Consider the following 19,817-nt stretch of genomic DNA (forward strand, 5'->3'; position numbering starts at 1 on the left):
TTTTGTCCCTCAGAGTTGCTTGTAATATCTTACGTGAATATGATTATAATTAGTTTGGGGGAACCTGAAGCATTATTCTGAATGCATGATGTTACCGTCCTGTTTTCTCTTAACCTGCAATGTGTCTGTTTAACTGTTGTGATCACGTCCTTCCTCTGTGACAGGACGGAGAAGAAGTTTTACGGGGTTTTCTTTTCTTTTTTTGTGTTTGTTCTTTGCTGCTGCTAAAAGAAACTGTTCTGCTGTGAATCTTCTATTGTGGAACTTCGAACATTAAAACATTTGCCATTTTAATGCATATACTGCAAGAACTTTGCATCTACTTAATAATAAAAACATTTGTATGTCAAGACTGGAAGTCTTTGCCATTCTTTCTACGTGAGGACATTTTAAAATATGCACTGTAAAGTTTATTTAAGACATTTGTAATGCATGAAGGGATATTTGAATGGAAAATTTGAGGTCAGAGATTGCACTTTCATGGCTCTGGAGCTTATGGTGCGTTTCACTGAAATGTCAATTTGGTTTCCTTCTGAATTTCCATGGAGAAACAGAAGCAATGTAGAGACTGTAGAGTTTCCATGCAAGAGTTTCAGACATTATCTTATTATTTATTTATTTATTGTTAAATAAATGTCAAATGTCCAAACTCTGCAAAATAAATATTAAATATACTTATATTTCCTACATTTTAGATTAAAAATAAACAATATAAAGAATATGCTGTAAATGAAAGTAAGTGGTAATTATTATGAAATATTTGAGAAATAAAATACAAAATACAAATATAGTACTTATGTATGTGTGTGTGTGTGTAATATATTTATATTGTTATCTTTATCTTACAAAAATATGTGTTATATATATATATATATATATATATAAAAAAATTATATATATATATATATATATATATATATATATATATATATACAGTGCTGTGAAAAACGTGTTGGGCCCCCATTCCTTGCATGTTTGTCACACTTTAATGTTTTAGATCATCAAACAAATTTAAATATTAGTCAAAGATAACACAAGTGTGTGTGTGTGTGTGTGTGTGTGTGTGTAATAGAATTACTTTAAATACAGATTTTTATTAGGTTTTATAGAGAGCAACTGATTGTGTAGTGAGGGAAGAAAATGTTCTTTGTTTTATAAAAATGTTTCTCTCTCTCACCGCTCACTGCAGAAACAGATTGAGTGCAGATTTATGAGAGGAGAAATGACACCATGGCAACCAGTCAACAAAACAAATGATCTGAACAATAGCCCCCCCTCACTGTTCAGGCTCCCCTGCTGATTGGATGAGCCGTCCAAAAATGCAGCTCTGCAATTAGTCAAAGTGACTGCCGGTCAAATACAACCTTCCCACAGAGCAGGTTAGTCTGGGGCAACAGGAGACAGTACTGCACTGATTTGCTTTCTCATAGATTTTATTTTATTTAAGGATATCGATCCGGTCTGGCTCGGGAAACCAGAGTGAATCGAATGTGATTTAGTTTGATCAAAGCATTCTCAATATTCATTTTGCAAACAATCACAAACTCACGCAATGTATATAGAATGGTACTGGGCAAAAAGGTGACAAAAGAGAGAATTCTTCCATCAGTGTGTGAAGATGATGGAGATGAAGGCGGAAAAGAAGAGGATTTGGGAGGAATCACAAGCAGTCCAATCAGCAGACCCAGGAGTCTCTACAGCAGAGGAAGTGAGTGTCCCGGCTCAGATTTTATGCTGTTTCATATGCTTGTGTGTTAGAAAACACATAATCAGGGTGTGTGGGCTTAATGCCATTTAGCCAAGTAGCAAGTTATTTTTCACATCTATTCAACCAATCAGATTTTATGGTTGGGAAATGAATAGGGTTTGGCCTATGATATTTTAAACACTGGTTGCTGACATTCCATTCTTTTTCAATCTCTTTTTGTACCCGTGTCCAACACACATAAAATAGAGGGGAGTGTGATTGTCATCAGTGTGGTTCATGAACATTTTCAATACAATAAATATGCATGATTCTAGTTGGAAAAATGCAAACTTAATTTTTTGATGCCTAAAGTAAACATAAAGTGTACATTTAATGGATGTTTGTTAACCCAACCACAGTCTAGCCACCGTTAAAGCGTCTAAATGGTATCAGAAATCTGAATAAAATAATACACTACTGTTCAAAAATTTCAGGTCGATAATTTTCTTTAATGTTTAATATAGCAAGGATGTACTAAACTGTTCAAAAAAATTATATTTAACATAAATGCTGTTCTTTCTATTTATTAAAAAAAGGAGAAACTGGTTTCCACAAACATATTAAGCAGCATGAAAAAATTGATAATAAGAAATGTTTGTTGTGCAAATCAGCATATTAGAATGATTTTTGAATGATCATGTGACACTGAAGACTGGAGCAATGATGTTATTTTAAATTGTAATAATATTTTCAATATTGCAGTCTTTATTGCTATTTTTAATAAAATAAAACACAGACTTGGTGACCCCAAGACACTTCTTTTAGAAACATTTAAAAAATCCACCAGAAACTGTTTGAAATGTGATTGGCCCCCGATCTGTCCTTTTTTTTTTTTTTGCATGTCATTGATTAAAGTTTAGGTTTTCACCACTTTCTGATGCTCTCACTGCTTGCTTCCCTCCGCTGTCAATCCCCCGCATGAGCCTGTTGCTCAGCTCCCATAGAGAATGAATTGTAAACGCCCGCTCATCTCAGCACCAGTGGGCACATACAGTAACATTGCAACCCCTCACCACAAACCATCTGGCATCATTCTGGTATGTGACCAGTTTACAAAATCCAACAAATTCCTGATAAATAAAATCAAGTCCTTCCCTATGGTTTTTGTGCCTCACAGTATGTTTCACTTGGAAATATGTCACATCGTAAGTAAAATGGCTTGTGAATGGTAAGTGTAATTTTTAACTAGAGAAGCAGAGTTCAGAGCAAAATTTTTCTGAGAGTATCCTCTGCGTTGTTCTGCTCAGAGAGTGTCTAGATCGCCCAGCCAACATCAAAACACAAGAATGGGCCTTCAGGATGAAGATCGTATGGATGAAGAAGATAAGGTGGATGAAGGTGGAGGTATCCATCCAGGTGATGGACAGCAGCAGGAGGAAGAGTGTGTCATCAGTGACGAAGATTTTGACACAGACCTGGAACTCGACAGATTTCACAGTGAGAGTTCTTATTAAAAGTGAAAGTGTGACTATGAGCAGAGAGAGAGAGAGAGAGAGAGAGAGAGAGAGAGAGAGAGAGTGGGCCGACGGGGGGACGTGGGTGATGCACGTTCTGATAGAGGGTATCAAAGAGCCAAGGGACACAAAATAAAGAGGGAATAAGGTCAACGGGGAATAAAACAGGCAAACGGCCAAGCTAACGAGAACGTGAGTCATGCTTGTAATTTCAGACAGGTCTCTCACACACCCAAACACCTACACATCTCTCATTTTTCACCTGCTTGTTCTGCAGATACCGAAACACCTACACACAAATCCTCTACATATACATAAATCACGGCTTCCATCCATCTCTCACTAGTCTCTCTGATGGCTGTTTATTCAGCTTATTAGAGATAGCCATCTGCTAGATTAATGCTGTGTGCCCTCCGCATAAGCTTAATGAATGGCTTGGGAATTTTCCACATTCATGATAATTGCGCATCTCAATGAGAAACAATGATACATAGTTGTCGTATTTTGCTTTATAAAGTCACACCCAGGTCATTTCATTTGAGCTGCAGAGGTTGCATGGTGAGTAACGGCACACATTGGTTATCTTCTATATCGACAGCATTGATTAAAACTGTGATTGCTAAGGAAAGCTGCGCTATTTGTTTTCACTTCATAAGTCATAATGATACATAATAACCTCTTACACTTCTGTTTTAAATTGTAGTGCGTAACTGGTCTAGGACAGTTTGTGCTGCAGACATTAATGGTACCTTTCTTGAGATGTTTTATTGATTTGTAAGCATTATCTGTATAGATGGAGAAATTAACCTAGTATCATGATTGCAGCTGTCAATAACATTTTGACATAATTTATGTGCAGAAGAGCTGTTTTTATCCAAACAAAAGAAAAAGAGCGTATTCTGATTATGTGTTTAGATTGAAAGACAGCATTTGACCGCTACAGGACAGTCAAGCTACAGAGAGGCTTGTAAGATGCTGAATGTAATTCCAGCATCCTTCTCAGGGCCGCTGCTGGCCAAATGGGTGCCCTATGCAAGATTGTGGCCACAGCCTCACCCCCCCCCAATTGCTAGCATTTTGTACAGTGTAAGAGTGTATAGATAACATTGTGCTTACTGAAAACTCCAGTTTATGGACTTTTTTAGACACATATTGTATAAAAATAAGCGGTATTGAAAATCATTTTATCATATGTTGCATGTAGCATAGTTGAGAACCATCCTTAAAGTTTGTCCACTATAAAAAATCTAAAAATTGATTGATTAAAAAAAAAATCCCATAGTTTTTGCCTTTTCATGTCTATTCTTACATTTTTATTTTATTTTTTAAAAACTCAGTTCTGGTGTTCTCTGACAGATGACATATGCATGAACATATGAATAAAATATATTTTTTCAAATATTTTATTTTACTTTTTTTCTCTTGTAAGCTCCTAAACAATGTGTAATGACATCAAAAGTACAAATTGACAAAGCCTTTTATGCCTTGTTCCTCAGGAGGATAAAGGGTCAAAAAAATTTTACTATAATTAAATATAAAAGTAGCTTACATAAATAAATTGTAATTTTTGCACAAATTACAGTTGTAGCTCTGTGACAGTTACTAAAACATGAGAAGCTTTATTAATACAGCTGTCTCATTAATTTTATAGTCCTCAAGCACCTGTAGGGAAATCATACAAAAGAAACAAAGCAGTTTCTACTATGATAAAAAAACAGGCCTTTGGCTCCTTGCAGGCATTTACAAATACATGCTTACATAAATTGTTTCTTGTTATTTAGATATTACCATTATGTATTATAATAGCCTTATTGGGCCAATCATTACTTGCCTCTGTTGTTTTATATAAAATGCATTTAAAAGTGTGGTGAAACCCAGATCTGTGCACATAACCATAAAAAAAATAAAAAAAATCTTATCTTAATATTTCCCCTTTACATAAATTATTATTTGAAGTAACAAAAAAGCCATGGTTAATTTCCGGTAGTTACCAAAGCTAAAAGAACGATAGGGTTTCAATGTTATTCGTGTTAAAACCGAAGTAAGTTTCGTAAAAGGAACATGGAAACTCAGAGAGAGAATATTAGATGGGTGGTGATGGTGGAAATTGAACAAACATTAAAACACGCTAATAGCATCGTCAACAGCCAAAAAAGTTTACTGCAGGGCCTACAGAAGTTATGCACGGGCTTCGTTTCTTTTCATCTTTTTCTTTCTTCTTTCCTCTTTTTTTCTTTTTTTCTCTGCACGGCGGATTGCTGATATCTTTTCCTCACTGGCATAGATGTCCATCCATCATTTGTGATCATTTTGCATTAGCAGCAAACATATGGCAGCGGATCGCGGAGCGCGGATATAGAGGAATCGCGCGTCAAGTGTTTTTCCTTTTTTTTTTTTTTTTTTTTTTTTGAGCAACTGGGATTTGCATTGTGCATGATGCATTATGGACTGGGCTCACAGGGAACAGCAAAGAGGCGGTTACTTGAGGCTACAGTTTCAAGGCCCATAGGACAAGTACTAGAAAATAACATTAAAATGGCAGTGAATTGTGCTTACATGCATAACAAAAATAATAGTAACCTTTAACACCAGAGATTGCACAATCAGGTTGAAATTAAAATCGGGGGATTTCACTTTGGAAACAGGGGGAGTTTCCGAAAATGGTACATGATACTGGATTTTTATAGTCCTTCCCGATATCCCAGAGGCTAATGTTTGCTCCAGTCAGGCTTTTTAAATGAATCTCCACTCTGGAAAGACTCTGCTTACTGTCCCCCACGTTTCAAATACAGTATTCATCTCGGCAGCCGCGGATGTCTTAATTATAATTTCAGAGATCTACATTTGTAATCTGAAAGACAAAATTTGCCATGACTAGATAAACTTTAAAAGACACTATCATTTAAGAAATGTAAGGTGCTGCACGTTCCACATCAAAAGCATGGCCGGATGTCTTTATTTGAATGTATCTGAAGAGAACCGACTGATCAGAAATATCAAGTTACGCATTTTATTTAATTTACCTATAATTCCTGGTAAAGGCAAAGCGTTTACTGTAACAAAGGCTGCTTTTAATACTGGGGGTACGGGAGTAGCGCAATATTTCAGCGAATTTGCATTTCTTCCAAATATCAACTCAGCAAAGTTTAGAGTTGTAAAATGAAAAGAAGTTAATGTACCTTCCAAAAAGGGGGGGGGGACAATAATAATATTTATACGTTTTAGAATTGGGGACAAATTTATAATGGCGGATTTAATTTCCCTTTTCTTAAAAAAATGGTCTAAAAGGCTGGAAAATTGCACCAATTTATATAAGATTTTTTTTGTTTTTTTTCCGTTTGGGGAAAAAAAAACCTGGCACTCTAGAAGCTGTTAATATGTATTTACCATAGACAATTTCCAACACCACTCATCCATACAGTGGTTTTAGTTGTTTTTGCAGAATCCATGTAAATTGAGTGGATGTTTATCATCAGTACATAAAACTATTCCAAAAATGCAAAAGAAAAACATTTTCAGTTTCCCCTTAACCAGCCGTTATATAATGGCAACTGCATTAAAGGGATGATTCACTTTAAAAAATAGAAAATACTTGATGTTTATATCCTTACCCAAACAGGGCATCCAAGATGTAGGTGACTTTGTTTCTTCAGTAGAACCCCAAAAGGAAGATTTTTGAACTCAAACCGTTGCAGTCTATCAGTCTTATAGATAGCATAGAAATTGGGATGGAATCATTGAAACTTTTTCAGTCAAAAAACATACACAAACAAAACCAAATTAAACACTCTGACTTGTGACAATACACTGATATTAAGAAATTAGGTAGCCTAATGGTTAGAGGTGGGACTCCCGTCGGAAGGGGTTGTGAGTTATAAGTGGTACTGGCTGGATTAGAAAGTGAAAGTGACGTAGAAAGTAGCGTGACATTCAATGCCGAGTAGCCAGTGCCCCATACTCAAATTTAATACTCTGCATTTAACCCATCAAGTGCACACACACCAGGAGACAGTGAGCTTGCACACACACTTTAGTGACACACGCGGAGCAGTACAGGCGGCCATTTTATACTCTGGTAGCCAAGGGAACAGTTGGAGTTCGATGCCTTGCTCCACGAGGGCACCTAAATCATAGTATTGAAGGTGGAGAAGGGCTTGTACATGCACTCTCTGCCACGCACAATTCCTGCCAGCCCGAGACTCGAACTCCTGACCCATACCGATTGGGAGTCCGACTCTCTAACCGTGTTAGGCCACGACTGCCCAGTGTGATTGTGGGGGAGGTGCAGTAGCCTGATGATCTCCTCCACCTTCAAATGCACCATGGCAGGTGTCGCTTGAATTTTGGCCTTTGAGCCCCCAACTGCTGCCGAGGCCACAGCATAAGTGGCTGCCCACTGCTCCCGAGTGTGTTGCAGTGTGTGTGTGTGTATTCCTTCTCTGTGTGTGTGCGCCGGATGGAGTTAAATGCAGAACATGGATTCTGAGTGTGGGTCCCTGGCGCCACCTCGTAGCGGAGAATCCAATTTGCATTTTCTTCCAGTAATAAACTGGGGCAGCTGGGCACAGGTTAGCAAATGAAAAAGAAGTTAATGTGCCTTCAGCAGGCACCTGATGCGTCTTCAATTTCTTCTTGCTTTACAGCGGATACACTTGAACTTATAAAATTGCATTACCGCCAACTATCTCCCTCAAGTGGACCACTGGCCGCCCTAATTGGTTTATGGATAGAGCCAACAGGAGGGCGTATGCTATTTTACATATAAATCACAGGCATTGCAATGTTTAATTTAGTTTTTATTTTGTATCGTTTTTTGGGGACTCCCAAAGCCCGTGATTTGGTTTTTCAACTTGAGGTCTTCCAGGGATCTGCGGGACTGTCTGAGACTGGCGTGCTGCTGGGAATCAATGGGAGCTAGGAATGGGCAGCTATTGGCTTTTACCTCGGGCAGGGGGCCCCCAGGGTGGAGTCCGGTGCGCGATACAGCCTGCCAGCCCGTCTATACTGCTCCTGGACCACCCTCTGGGGAGATGCGGCTTTCTCGCAATCCCTACATCCGGTGTTGGGCGCATCCGCCAGCTTTACAGCCCTCCACAGGCTAGGCAATCATGGCGGGATTCACGCATCCCCCACCTGCCCGGTGGGCGCTCGGGAAGAGCCTGGAGGAATCGGTCGGGAAACCAAGCGCGTTCCGTTACCTGGAGGCCACTGTGGGATCTCATCCAACAGCCAATGTTGAAGTGAGGTGGGATAGTTAGCCCGCCTGGAGCGCTCGGGCAGGGAGGCCCGGGGTTGTATTATTCCCAGTGCATTGGAAGTGCTGGGCTCGCGACGGGCCGGGAGAAAGCCCCAAGTGGGATCAGGATCTCCCTCTTGAGCTCAGTATAATGAGTCCGACATCAAGGACAGTATTAGGAGTGAAAGTAGGGTTAAGTGCGCCTCACCATTGAAGGGGGCCCAGGGCAGCCGTTGGTCCCTGTCTTCCCTTTCCACAATCCTCCTGGGTTGCCATGTTTTCAAGACATCTGTAGAAAAAGCCTCAAAGCATCATCATGAGCCATCATTTTGGGCAAGAGCTGCATCACTTGTACCCACAGGGTTGGATAACCCGGAATGCATAGCGCTGCTGGCCACCGTAACGGGGCGCGCATCGAAGCAGCCTCCTGCTCGGTCTGCCCCCTGTCAGGGCGCGAGGGTGTTCCATGATCTGTTGCTGGTGGGATTTGCTGGACCTCCATAAGCCGCTGGAGGGATTTCATGCATGTAGCGGGGAAGGGTGGGGGCACCCGCAGAGGGTGAGGACAGAAAGGAAAAAAAAAACAAAAACCAAATGGGAGGTTGAAGAGGCAGGGAAGGGGACTCGCGGGGGGCCTTGTCGGTGTCCCACAGGATCATACGGCGACAAGGGGAGGGGACCGGCTTGGTTAAAGGGGTGACCCGGGAGGGTGGGATTTTCTTAAACAGAAATATGGGTTTGGTATGTGAAAAACGGTATTGGGTGGTTGTTCTAACGCTACGCTTGTGGTCATCTCGGTTCAATGTGTCAAGGTGTCATGTGGAAATCAAAATTGCCCGTTGCCTTCCATGGCAGGCGTGGGCGATTGGTGTCATTTCCAGGGCTTTCTGGAGCAAATGGAATTAGCAGTGAGAGAGGGGAGTTTCAAAATTTTTCAATATTTTTTATTTCAAAGGGGCATACAACATAGATTAAACATAATTCAAATGTTTTTTATTTAAACTGAGAAAAATGTATCCATTTTTAAAGGGGAAAAATAAGTTGATCTCAAAAACAAGAACGTTAGGTGACACCCAAGGGCCTTGTTGTACCCCCACTGTGTGGCATATCCTCTCTTTTTATTAACAAACAGTCTTGCCAAAAAAAATTCGGGGACTTGAGGGGAAGGGGGGACCAAGTTCCACAAGTTTTGGAATAGGGGGAAGATTGTTGTCCCATTTTTTCTTGTCTAATTGTACCCAGGCTTCCTAGTTTGCTTTCAAAACACTGTCTTAAGGTCTTTCTTGTGGCATCTTACTCTTTTTGATGCGCCAAAATGTTTTCTATGGCTTTGGGAAAGGGAATTCTGGGGGGGGGTGGGGGGGGGGGGGGAAGGGGTGGGGACTGCAGGCTGGCTGGCCTTTTCAGTAACCCGGGATTTTCCTTCTTGTCTACCACCCCGGGCCCATTGATTGTTGTGTATGGTGATGGCAGGTTTTTTATGTGGGGTGCTTGGGCATCTGGTTCATGTTGGAAAAATGCAAAGGGATTCTTTCCCCTGTAAAGAGAGCGGGGGACGGTCTGGGATGGGCAGCATGGAAGGGGGGGCACTGTTGTGGTTCTAGGAAACTTGGAATATTACCATTTCAAGGCATTGATTGGTGCGCCTTTCCCCAGGATTGTGTGTAAAAGCTGCCCAATAGCGCCCGCACGGCACTCTTGCCAAACCCCCATACCCAAAATCAGGAGAATTTGCAGGGCCTTTCTCTGAACCAATGGAAGGCGGCTGATAAACCACAAATTTGGGGTTGTCCATTGTTCCTCTTTTAGGGTTCCGGATGACATTGCGTCCCGTTTTCCAACCAAGAAAAACTTCAAATTTTGAACAGATTTTTCCACAGAACAGTTGGCCACAACAGGCCACGGTCCACTTTAAATGAGGCCTTGGGCCCCGAGAAAAAACATTTTTGGGCCTGCGGCTTACTGTGAATCATGTTTTTAGGAGTAAGGCCTGCTTTTTGGGGGGGAACCTCCCTATAGAAATTTTAAAAGCCGGGGCAAGCGGGCGGTGGTAGAATGCTTCACGTGGATTGTTGTCACTAACAAATGTTTAACTGGAAAAAGGTTATTCCTGAAGGCCCATGTTGTGAATTTTCGAAACGTACAGTTTAGGGAGCATTCCCTGTATTGTTGGGGGATGCAGTGCCGTAGATTAAGGGGGCCCCCCCGCCGGAATACAGCACAACAAGGGCATTTGCCGCCAGTTATGGTTTTTCCGGGCCCTTGGGGAAAACCCTTAACGCCCACCCCAGGAGATTTGTTCCAAGATATTTTCTCTGAATCTTCTTTGGATGCTATTATGCCATGTAAGATGATGATAACTTTCAAAAACTCTCTTGCAATTTTTTGTCCTCTGAGGGGGAAAACTCCTTTTCTTTGATATTGTGCTCCACTATTTTTGTTTCGTCTTGCCAGCAATTGGGGGAAAATTTGTGATCCCTCTGGCCCCAATCTTTGGGGAATTCTAAGAAGACCACATGGCCAATCCGGAGAGGGGCTCCTATTTTATACCCAGTTTTCATGTTTGCTAAATTGGGGAACATAAATTAAAGTTTTGCCAAAAATTGGGTCCTCCAAAAAGGCTGTTGTGCCGTATTATTGGCATTTTTCTACTTTTACGGGGTCGCAGTTTATTCCTAAACCTGTCCCAAACCACTTTTTTTGGGGGAATTGTGTAGCTGAAAAAAAAACCCCAAAAAAGAGCTAATATTTGGCCATGGACATTTCAAAAAATGTTCTCAACTTTCAAAAAACACATTGATATGTTATCTATATTCCTGTTGTGAATACAATATTAGGTTTATGACGATTTGTAACTTTAACAGCATTCGCTTTTTTGCCTACACAATTGGTACAGTGTCCAAGCTTTTTGGAATGGTGTTTGTAAGTAATTCATTGTTTTAAATTAGCGTAAAATAGTTTTTCTAGTGTGATTATGTTGAATGGTGGAGGTTTCATTGCAAAATAATTTTCAACAAAAATTACAACCAAAAACAACAATTACTAAACAATAAATATTAAAAAAAAAGTCTAAATAACAACAACAAAAGAATACAACAAAATAGCAACCTTATAGATCACAGTAGATTCTCACCAGAAGGTCTGTCAAGTTCCCATCCTTACTCCCGTTATTCCATGACTGCTGCGTTGCTATACGGGTAACAAAAGATATGATAAACATCTTAAAAAATTTTCCTCTGTAGGGTACCGAAAGCCTATGGCCGTTTTGCCTTGGTAACAACATGTCTCACGTCCTGAGCACCATCTGCGAGATTAAATGGATTGGAGGGATGGGCGGGCTGGCTGCCATTGCTGATATGCTCAAAGAGGATTTTGTACATCACAGGTGACTTTTCTGCAGTTCCATGCAATATACATCAACAGTACTGTCTTGTTTGCCTTTGGGCTTTATTTGTGATTTACTAGTGGTCGAAAGAGTCGTTTGATCTTATCTGTGAGAGACAGTCTTGTCATGTTTTGTTTATAGAGGAACATGGGGTTGGAGGAAGTCTGGAATCTTTTAGTAAGCAATATCTTGCGGATGTTTTATGGTAGCATAACAAAGCCAACGTACTGATTTCCATATCAGATTTCCAAACAGGCCCAAATTCCCGAGACTTTCTTTGGTGGGTTGAAAAAATGTCTATGCAATCGTTAATTCATGCTAGAAACTTGCTAGCAACATTTCAAAACATGCTATTAGTGTGCTAAATGATACAAAAACATCCTATACAACATTTTTAAAATGCTAAACAATGTGTTAAAACATGTTAAATCTGTTAAGAACAATGCTAGCAACTTCTGAAATTATGCTAGCAACACAACAAAAAAAAAATAAAAGCAAAAAAAAAATATCCTCTTGATGAACTATGCTACCAAAAATCATAAAAAAATTATCAATGTATAAAATCATGCTAGCAACATGTGAAAACATGCTAACAGTGTGCTAAATCATTTTATGATAAATCATGCTAGCAACACTTTCTTCCTGTGAAATAATGCTACCAGTGTGGTAGTTTCACGTATACACGATGCATGTAAGAAACATTCTAAGGCTACGTTTGCAAAACAAACTTTAGCACAAAAATGGTAAAATTCAAAAAACTTAAAATTGTAAAAACTTTCCACTTAAAAAAGAATTTAAAGTCATTTAAGAGTACGAGACGTGAATTAAACTTGTATTTATTACCAAGGTATAGATATCACCTTTGTCCGTGTGTGCAGGACCATTTGCGCCGTTGAATTATCCGTGAATGAATGTCCGAACGTGAAGTAAAGATTTTCATGCTCCCGGCAGTAGGGACAGAACATGTGTAGGGGACCTATGTCAATCGGAACAGTTCATGCACAGAGCTCATTACTAACGAGCTGATTATCTGAATCAGGTGTGTTAACAAAGAGAGACATAATGTGCAGAGCAGGGGGTCATGAGGACTGGAATTGAGAACCGCTGCTATAGAATACCCAAGACATGTCACTCGTATTGTTTTGAATAGGGAGAAAAATGCAACACTCAATATGGCCGCTCAGTCGCAGGAAGCCCTGCCTTCTTAATAAAAGAGCCAATCACTAATTGGTAAAGTCGGCGCATCACAGCAGCTGCCGTTAGAAGTCCCGGTTGAACAGTAACAGGGTTTTGAGACGTCTCCTTAGGACTGTGCATGGTTAATCTTAGCCTGAAAAAGAAGCTTTTTATAATGCTATTTGTGGAAAAGAAACAACATTTATGACACAGTTGTTGTCAGATTTCTTTGGTGATTTCAAATATGAAATTTAATCGTAAGCTTAGTGAACAGTTTTGGAGAACTTGATGTTTCCCCATTCAAAGAGATAGGAGTTGCACTTGCATGCCCACAAGGCATTTTAAAGATGGCCACCGAGTGACATGACTTGTCTTAAAGGGACTTTGGTATAGATCATCAAATATGAAATGAGTTTAATTCAGCTGTAGAAAAGAGTGATGTCCTAATCCAGCTCAGTTCAGTTCTCATCCAACAGTGTCTGTACAGTCAGTTCAGTATTAATGAATATTAAGTGTCCACAACTAAGCAAGCCAGAGGTGGCACCCAAACATTGGTGACAGAATGGAAGAAACAAACAAAAAAAAACATTGGGAGAAACCAGGCTCAGTGGGGGGCCAGTTCTCCTCTGGCCAGACGAACCAACATGGTGTGTTTAATTCCAGGCTGCATCACAAATCAGATTGTACCTGTATTGTTATCATTCAAAATATTTATCCAGTTCCTTCTGCTTGAAGATTGGGATACATCACATGGTGACACCAGTAATGTGTTAACTCATGCTAGCTACATGTTACCAATGTGCTAAATCATGTTAGCAAAATTTTATCTGACTTCTCTGGGTAAAAACATACAATGGGATTAGAATGTCTAGAGACTGCTGATGAAAATGTAATATATGCTATCCGATTCAAAACAACATAGGCAACTGTTTCATAAGTAATGTCAAGTTATTAAACACAGAGTGTAGCCATCATTCACTGTGCATTTCAAAACTTTTATGATTGTGCGGTTGATTTTGTATTACTCCCTCAAGATATTAGCCTAACTGTAAAACCTATTTTCTTTCCCAGAAATTGATTTGTCTGAAAACCGGATGGGTGAATACGGAGCCAGGGCTCTGTCCAGCATGCTGTTGGAAAACTCTACCCTATTCTCTCTCAACCTCTCTGGGAACCATCTGGATGAGCGAGCGGCCAGACACCTGTCCCCAGCTCTGATCGGCAACCAGAAACTTCAGCACCTTGACCTGAGTCACAACAGATTCGGAGATATAGCAGGTGTGAGATGATGTGAAAAGCTGCTGGTGAAAGGTTCACTGCTTGATTACTGCAGACCTTCAAATAACTTTGCTTTCAGAGGGGCATTTATTGGTTTCTGGGCATTTGGCTGCCACATACTGAATGATTACATGTAACGGTTGGACTGGAATACTACAATTTCATGGCTACTTAGTAGAACTAGTACTAGAAAAAAACTGCTTGAGATTTGACCTAACACATGCATTGCAAAAAGAACATTAACCTTCACTGCTGTATTACACAATGGGAATGAAATTAAAATGTGTCCGTTTCACTTACTTTGAGCAGTTCATTATACTGATGATTTTACAGCACTACAGAGTATAATAAAAATGTCTAGACACAAATTGGGATAATTTAGTTTCAGTTCACCAAGCAAACGATAAGTTGCCCAGTGCAGTGACTCTCAATTGGCAGGCCTACTTAGACAGGAACGATTGGAGAGTTTCATTGCTATATTAAATTTATGAAACTGAAAAAATAACAGGGCAAAATGTGATGTTTTTTAATGAAGGAAAAAATATAAATGTGCAGCAAATCTCATTAATTCAATTCACTTTTGGTTATGCAACTGATCCTTTATTTTTAGAGGAATTAAATTTTTATTTTAGATAAATAATAGCCTACACCTTTTGTACTTTACATTTAATTTTACTCCCAGTACACTGAAACAATTTAAAGGAAACATAAATTCATTAATTGAATCTGTGATCTTTCTATGCCTATTTCCTTTAGGCTTCATAAAAAAAAAAAAAAAAAAAAAAAATGTATTTAAGTAAGGAAACTGCTGCAGTGATTAGCTGCTGCAACCACACATTTATTTTGGTAGGACAAGAAGTTGTCAGGAAGCGAAGTGGGAAAGTGAGAGGGGGACAGGGTTGGCAAGGGTCCGTGAGTCGAGACTTGAACTCGGGACAGTCGAAGCGCAAATATGCTACATTTTGATTACCGGCGCCGTTGGTGGACGAATTCACATCCAGTTTATTCATCCCTGTCACTGATCTTTATGTTGTTGCAAAAGAACCACTGACAAAATACAACCCACTGTGATTCTGTTTAAGAAGAATGTACATATAGAGCAAAGTAGCAGTGATCACTCTTTATTACAGTGGTAATGTAGTGGTACGCTACATTACGAGAAAACAGAGAAGACGTAACAAACAACAGAATGTCTGCCTTTATTCTGCCAAAGAAAATCGTCAAATATGGCCAAAATTGATCGTCGTCAAACATTAATAAAAGTTGCAGCAACAATGAGAAAGTCGCTAAATTTGGTGAAAAAATGCCGAAATTAGCAATACTGTCCATTTCCGAGTTGCTGATAAATTAATCATTTTTAAGCGAATCGATTAAATGTGTGATTCCGTGGTTTACTCGTTTCGTTCCTGAATAAATCGTTTGAACGATTCGCTGACTGAACGATTCAGTGACTCACTCATAAAAACAGTCAGATTTCGCATCTGCTGGTGAAAATGTATGTAACATGCAGAAAGAGTTACTGGAAAATCCCCAACACTAACACAGAGTCTGACAGTCTGTCTGTAGTGCGTTGATACATACAAAACAGTGAAAAGTCCGCCGCTTAGTTAAACACATCCAAAGATCTGAACTGTTGCTTAATATATAGTGTAATATAAGTAAGTATGAACATATTTCTTTTTCTGAAAAGTTGATTGAGTTGTATTGGTGAGCTTATGTGGGTACACGAATATTGGTCTAGTGTGTTATGTCTAATGAGAGGTGATAAATTTGCTTTTAAACAAACCTTTATCTACAATATTATATTTTTATATTTTAATAAATGAATGTTATGTCAGTGGTGAAACCTGCTGATAAAAACCTTCACATCTGCTGTTTTCAAATACACCTGGCTCACTAGAGATTATTCATATCTTTCTTTGGGAATGTATGGAAATGCAATTTTTTTATATAGCTAAGTGCACTCTTCTTAACAGCAATGCAAATTGGAAATAATATTCAGCTTCAACACAAGCACAGTATCTTCATATCCAGAGCTCTATATCAAAAAATAACAAAAACCATAATAATAAAAAGAGATATATAAAACACACCCAAAAACCCACATATCTCACAACAAAAAACAAAATATTATGAAGATTGCCTCAATAAAATATTGCATATAGTAATCAAGAGGAACTCCTCCATGACCTGCCATGATTCATATTAACAGATTTCACTGGCACATCTCTGTTCATATTACATATGGTGATGGCTTTCTTTATATAATCAGACGCTGCTTACTTATTCTTGGCAGGCTACCCTGGTGACCATTGCAAATGCGGTCAATAAGGCCTGATATAGTTATGTATATCAAATATGATATTCATTGAGTTTTTGTTTGTTTGTTTCTTTAAGAGCTTTGAAAATGGTAACAGTTTGAGGAAATGCTACACCATCTTTCAAAAGTCTGGGTTCAGTGAAATGTTTTAATATCTTCGAAAGTCATGTCTTATGCTCACCAAGGCTGCATTCATTTGATTAAAAATACTGTAAAAACAGTTATATTGTGAAATATTATTAGTTTAAAATAAGTGTTTTAATATATTTTAATACATTTTAAAATGTAATTTATTTTGTGTTATGCAATGCTGAATTTTCAGCATCATTACCCCAGTCTTCAGTGTCACGTGATCCTTCAGAAATCATTCTGATATGCTGATTTGCTGCTCAAAAAACATTTCTTAATGCTTAAAACAGTTGTGATTTTTTTTTTTTTTTTTTTGATGAATAGAAAGTTAAAAACAGCATTTATTTGAAACGGAAATCTTTTATAACATTATAAATGTTTTATTGACATTTTTTTTTATTAAATTGAATGCATCTTTGCTGAATAAAAGTATACATTTATTTTGAATAGCAGTAAGCATCTCTCAATTTTCTCAAGTTAATTGCCATGACAAAAGAGTTAACATTAATATTTTAAAGGAGGTAGACAGAGTGGCACACTAACTAAAGTTCAGAACTGGACGTTTGCAGGTTCAGTCCCCTCAAGGAGTAAAATATGATTTATCGCATTGCACGCTTGAGCAAGACATTTCACCTCAGGTTACTCCAGAGGCATTGTGCTTCTAATAAGTTGCTTTGGACAAAAGTTTCAATTAAATCTGTGGCTCTCAACTGATTTTGAATCAAGGGCATCAAGTTGTTGTGACCAGTACATAGAATAGTTCATGGGAAAAATAGTGCATGAAGTAAGGAATAATTTGGCATTATTATCATTATATTACATTACATTACATCACATTATATTATAAACATTTTATTTTAGGAAGAGTCGCCTACACAGGGACCATTAAATTTTGGGCCTAAATTACTAGTTACTAGCCATTTAGATCATACAGAAATTAAATTATAAGTGGAAGACACAATAACACACTGAATTAATAACAGTAACTCCCCCATGTTGCTCTTCTCCATCTTTCTCCTCCCCTCAGGGGAAATTCTTGGTGCTGCTATTGCAGAGAACACGGCAATGAAGTCACTCAATCTGGCTTGGAACTGCATTCGAGGAAAAGGAGCCATTGCATTTGCTAAAGGCCTGGAGGTAAGAGGAAAATAAAGTCCATCCTCTGCCAGAGTCATTCACTCATGCTAAGAACTTACTTTGGCCTAACATCCATTGATCGAGTCAGGATTTAATAACTCAGATATAAAAATGCTGTTTGATCCAGCATCTATGCAGTAAAAAGGGTCTTATCATGAGGAATCAAAATTGATTTATTCTTTTGAGATAAAATAGTTTAACAGTGACAACATACTGTAACTTTAATAATTCTACATTTTTTTCCCCTGTCAAAAAAGACTATTTATTAAAATAAAGTTGCACAAAAATAGCCTATTTAATTCTAAGGGTCAAAAAGAGGGTACAAAAGAAAATAAATAAATATATTCTATAGCAATATTAATAATAACAATAAAGAGGGTGCCTAAAATAATAATATATAATAATATAATATTATTTTTAAAATATATTTATAATAGTCATAATTATTATTATTTCCAATAAATCCTGGTGCAAACAAGTGGGCCTCAGCATAAGAAAAAAAAATGTGCATGATATAATGTGACACATTTTTATTTAAATTCTGCACATGTGTTACTGTAGTCGTTCTGTTGGATTTGATTTTGAGGAAATATCTTCTTGCGGACCCTGGATTTGTCATACAACGGCCTGGGCAAAGAAGGAGCTGTGGCTCTAGAGGAAGCACTCAAACACAACAATACACTGGAGGATCTGAACATCAGGTACTGTTGTCATAGTATGATTATATATTATACTGTAAATGTATTTATGGCATGCAGGACATGCATCATCAATGAGTCCATTTTTTGAAGGCCCAACTTTTTTCTTTTTTCTTGATTTATTGCTGTAATTATGAGAGGTAGACAGTTTGTTTAGCGTTTGTCTACTAAATTAGTTTAGTTCACAATACACAGTTATTCATGATTTATTTGCAGTGGTGAAATCAATAAACACCAGACTTTGCAACAGTCGATAAACTGACAACCAGAATAAAAGTATCTCAAATACTTGCTTAAAATATTTCAGTATTGTCTTTTTTCTTTGTCTGCAGCAATAATCGCATACCACTTGAAGGAGCCATCCATTTAGCGCTTGGCCTCAAAATGAACACGACTCTACGAATTCTCAAAGTACGAAAAATTAAAATAGTAACAGCAAGACATAATTGAAGCAATCATGGCTTTTAAGCTTAGACTTTTAGGTCTGCGTCAGAAGAGATTTATGGCATTTCTATCTTTGTTATGACTAATTTTGTTGGTTTTCGGTATGATCCAGATGTCTAGGAACCCAATGCAGTCAGCGGGATGCTTCGCCATTTTAAAATCAGTTCAAGCAAACCCAGAAACTGCAGTTGAGTTTTTAGAATTCTCTGTGAGTGAATCCTTCCCATTCATTTCTCATATTTCCTTATGGTTTTCTGTCTCTAACATAAGTTTCTCGTAGGATATTTGTGTGGATCAGGAATTTGAAGACTTATTCGAAAGCACCAAAGAAACACTCCCAAACCTCCAAGTGAAACATGGTGGGAAAATTAATGCTGCACTTAAAAAGAGCTGAAGTTTATTCAAAAACACATTCTGGACAATCCAATTGTAATTGTGTAGGCTTATAGAACTGCAAATGTTTTTCTGAACTTGCATAAAACTGAGACTCTAAACTGATTTGAATTTCACTCCACACTCCTCCACATGGTAAATTGGATCAAGTCACGGTTGATGGATCATGGTTTCTGGTGTTAAGGGAACAACGGTTCGGTAGAATACTGTTTAGAAGAAGAATTGATTACATTAGTGACCATAGACTTTAGAACATTACTTACAAAATAGGTAGTTGAGATGATGTGTAAAGCAATCTAGAGTTTGTTTTAAAGTTGTGGGGGCGGTAAGATTTTTAAAAATTTTTTCAAAAGAAGTCTCTGATGCATTTTTTGATCAACAATTCATTAAAAGAAGTAGGTGGTTGTGGTGTTCATTCAC

The 19,817-nt window shown here is 38.3% G+C and overlaps 1 protein-coding gene across 1 annotated transcript; it reads left to right on the plus strand.

The window, feature by feature from the left end:
* The first annotated feature begins 1,249 nt into the window (after positions 1-1,249).
* Positions 1,250-19,782, plus strand: LOC109075009 (leucine-rich repeat-containing protein 74B-like). Its single transcript, XM_042723449.1, has 11 exons — positions 1,250-1,708; positions 2,723-2,784; positions 2,995-3,184; positions 8,799-8,917; positions 11,680-11,822; positions 14,062-14,276; positions 17,753-17,862; positions 18,448-18,563; positions 18,893-18,971; positions 19,117-19,212; positions 19,285-19,782. Exons 1-11 carry the CDS (start codon positions 1,564-1,566, stop codon positions 19,396-19,398), a joined length of 1,389 nt encoding a protein of 462 aa, XP_042579383.1. The 5' UTR covers positions 1,250-1,563; the 3' UTR covers positions 19,399-19,782.
* The last annotated feature ends 35 nt before the right edge of the window (positions 19,783-19,817 follow it).

Source organism: Cyprinus carpio, chromosome B5, assembly GCF_018340385.1.
Source record: "Cyprinus carpio isolate SPL01 chromosome B5, ASM1834038v1, whole genome shotgun sequence".
Taxonomy (NCBI): domain Eukaryota; kingdom Metazoa; phylum Chordata; class Actinopteri; order Cypriniformes; family Cyprinidae; genus Cyprinus; species Cyprinus carpio.

Coding starts and splice junctions, on each gene's coding strand:
- LOC109075009 (XM_042723449.1), top strand. CDS start 1,564: ATGGTACTGGGCAAAAAGGTGACAAAAGAGAGAATTCTTCCATCAGTG. Junction 17,863..18,447: donor CATTTGCTAAAGGCCTGGAG/GTAAGAGGAAAA, acceptor ATTTGATTTTGA/GGAAATATCTTCTTGCGGAC. Junction 19,213..19,284: donor TTGAGTTTTTAGAATTCTCT/GTGAGTGAATCC, acceptor AGTTTCTCGTAG/GATATTTGTGTGGATCAGGA.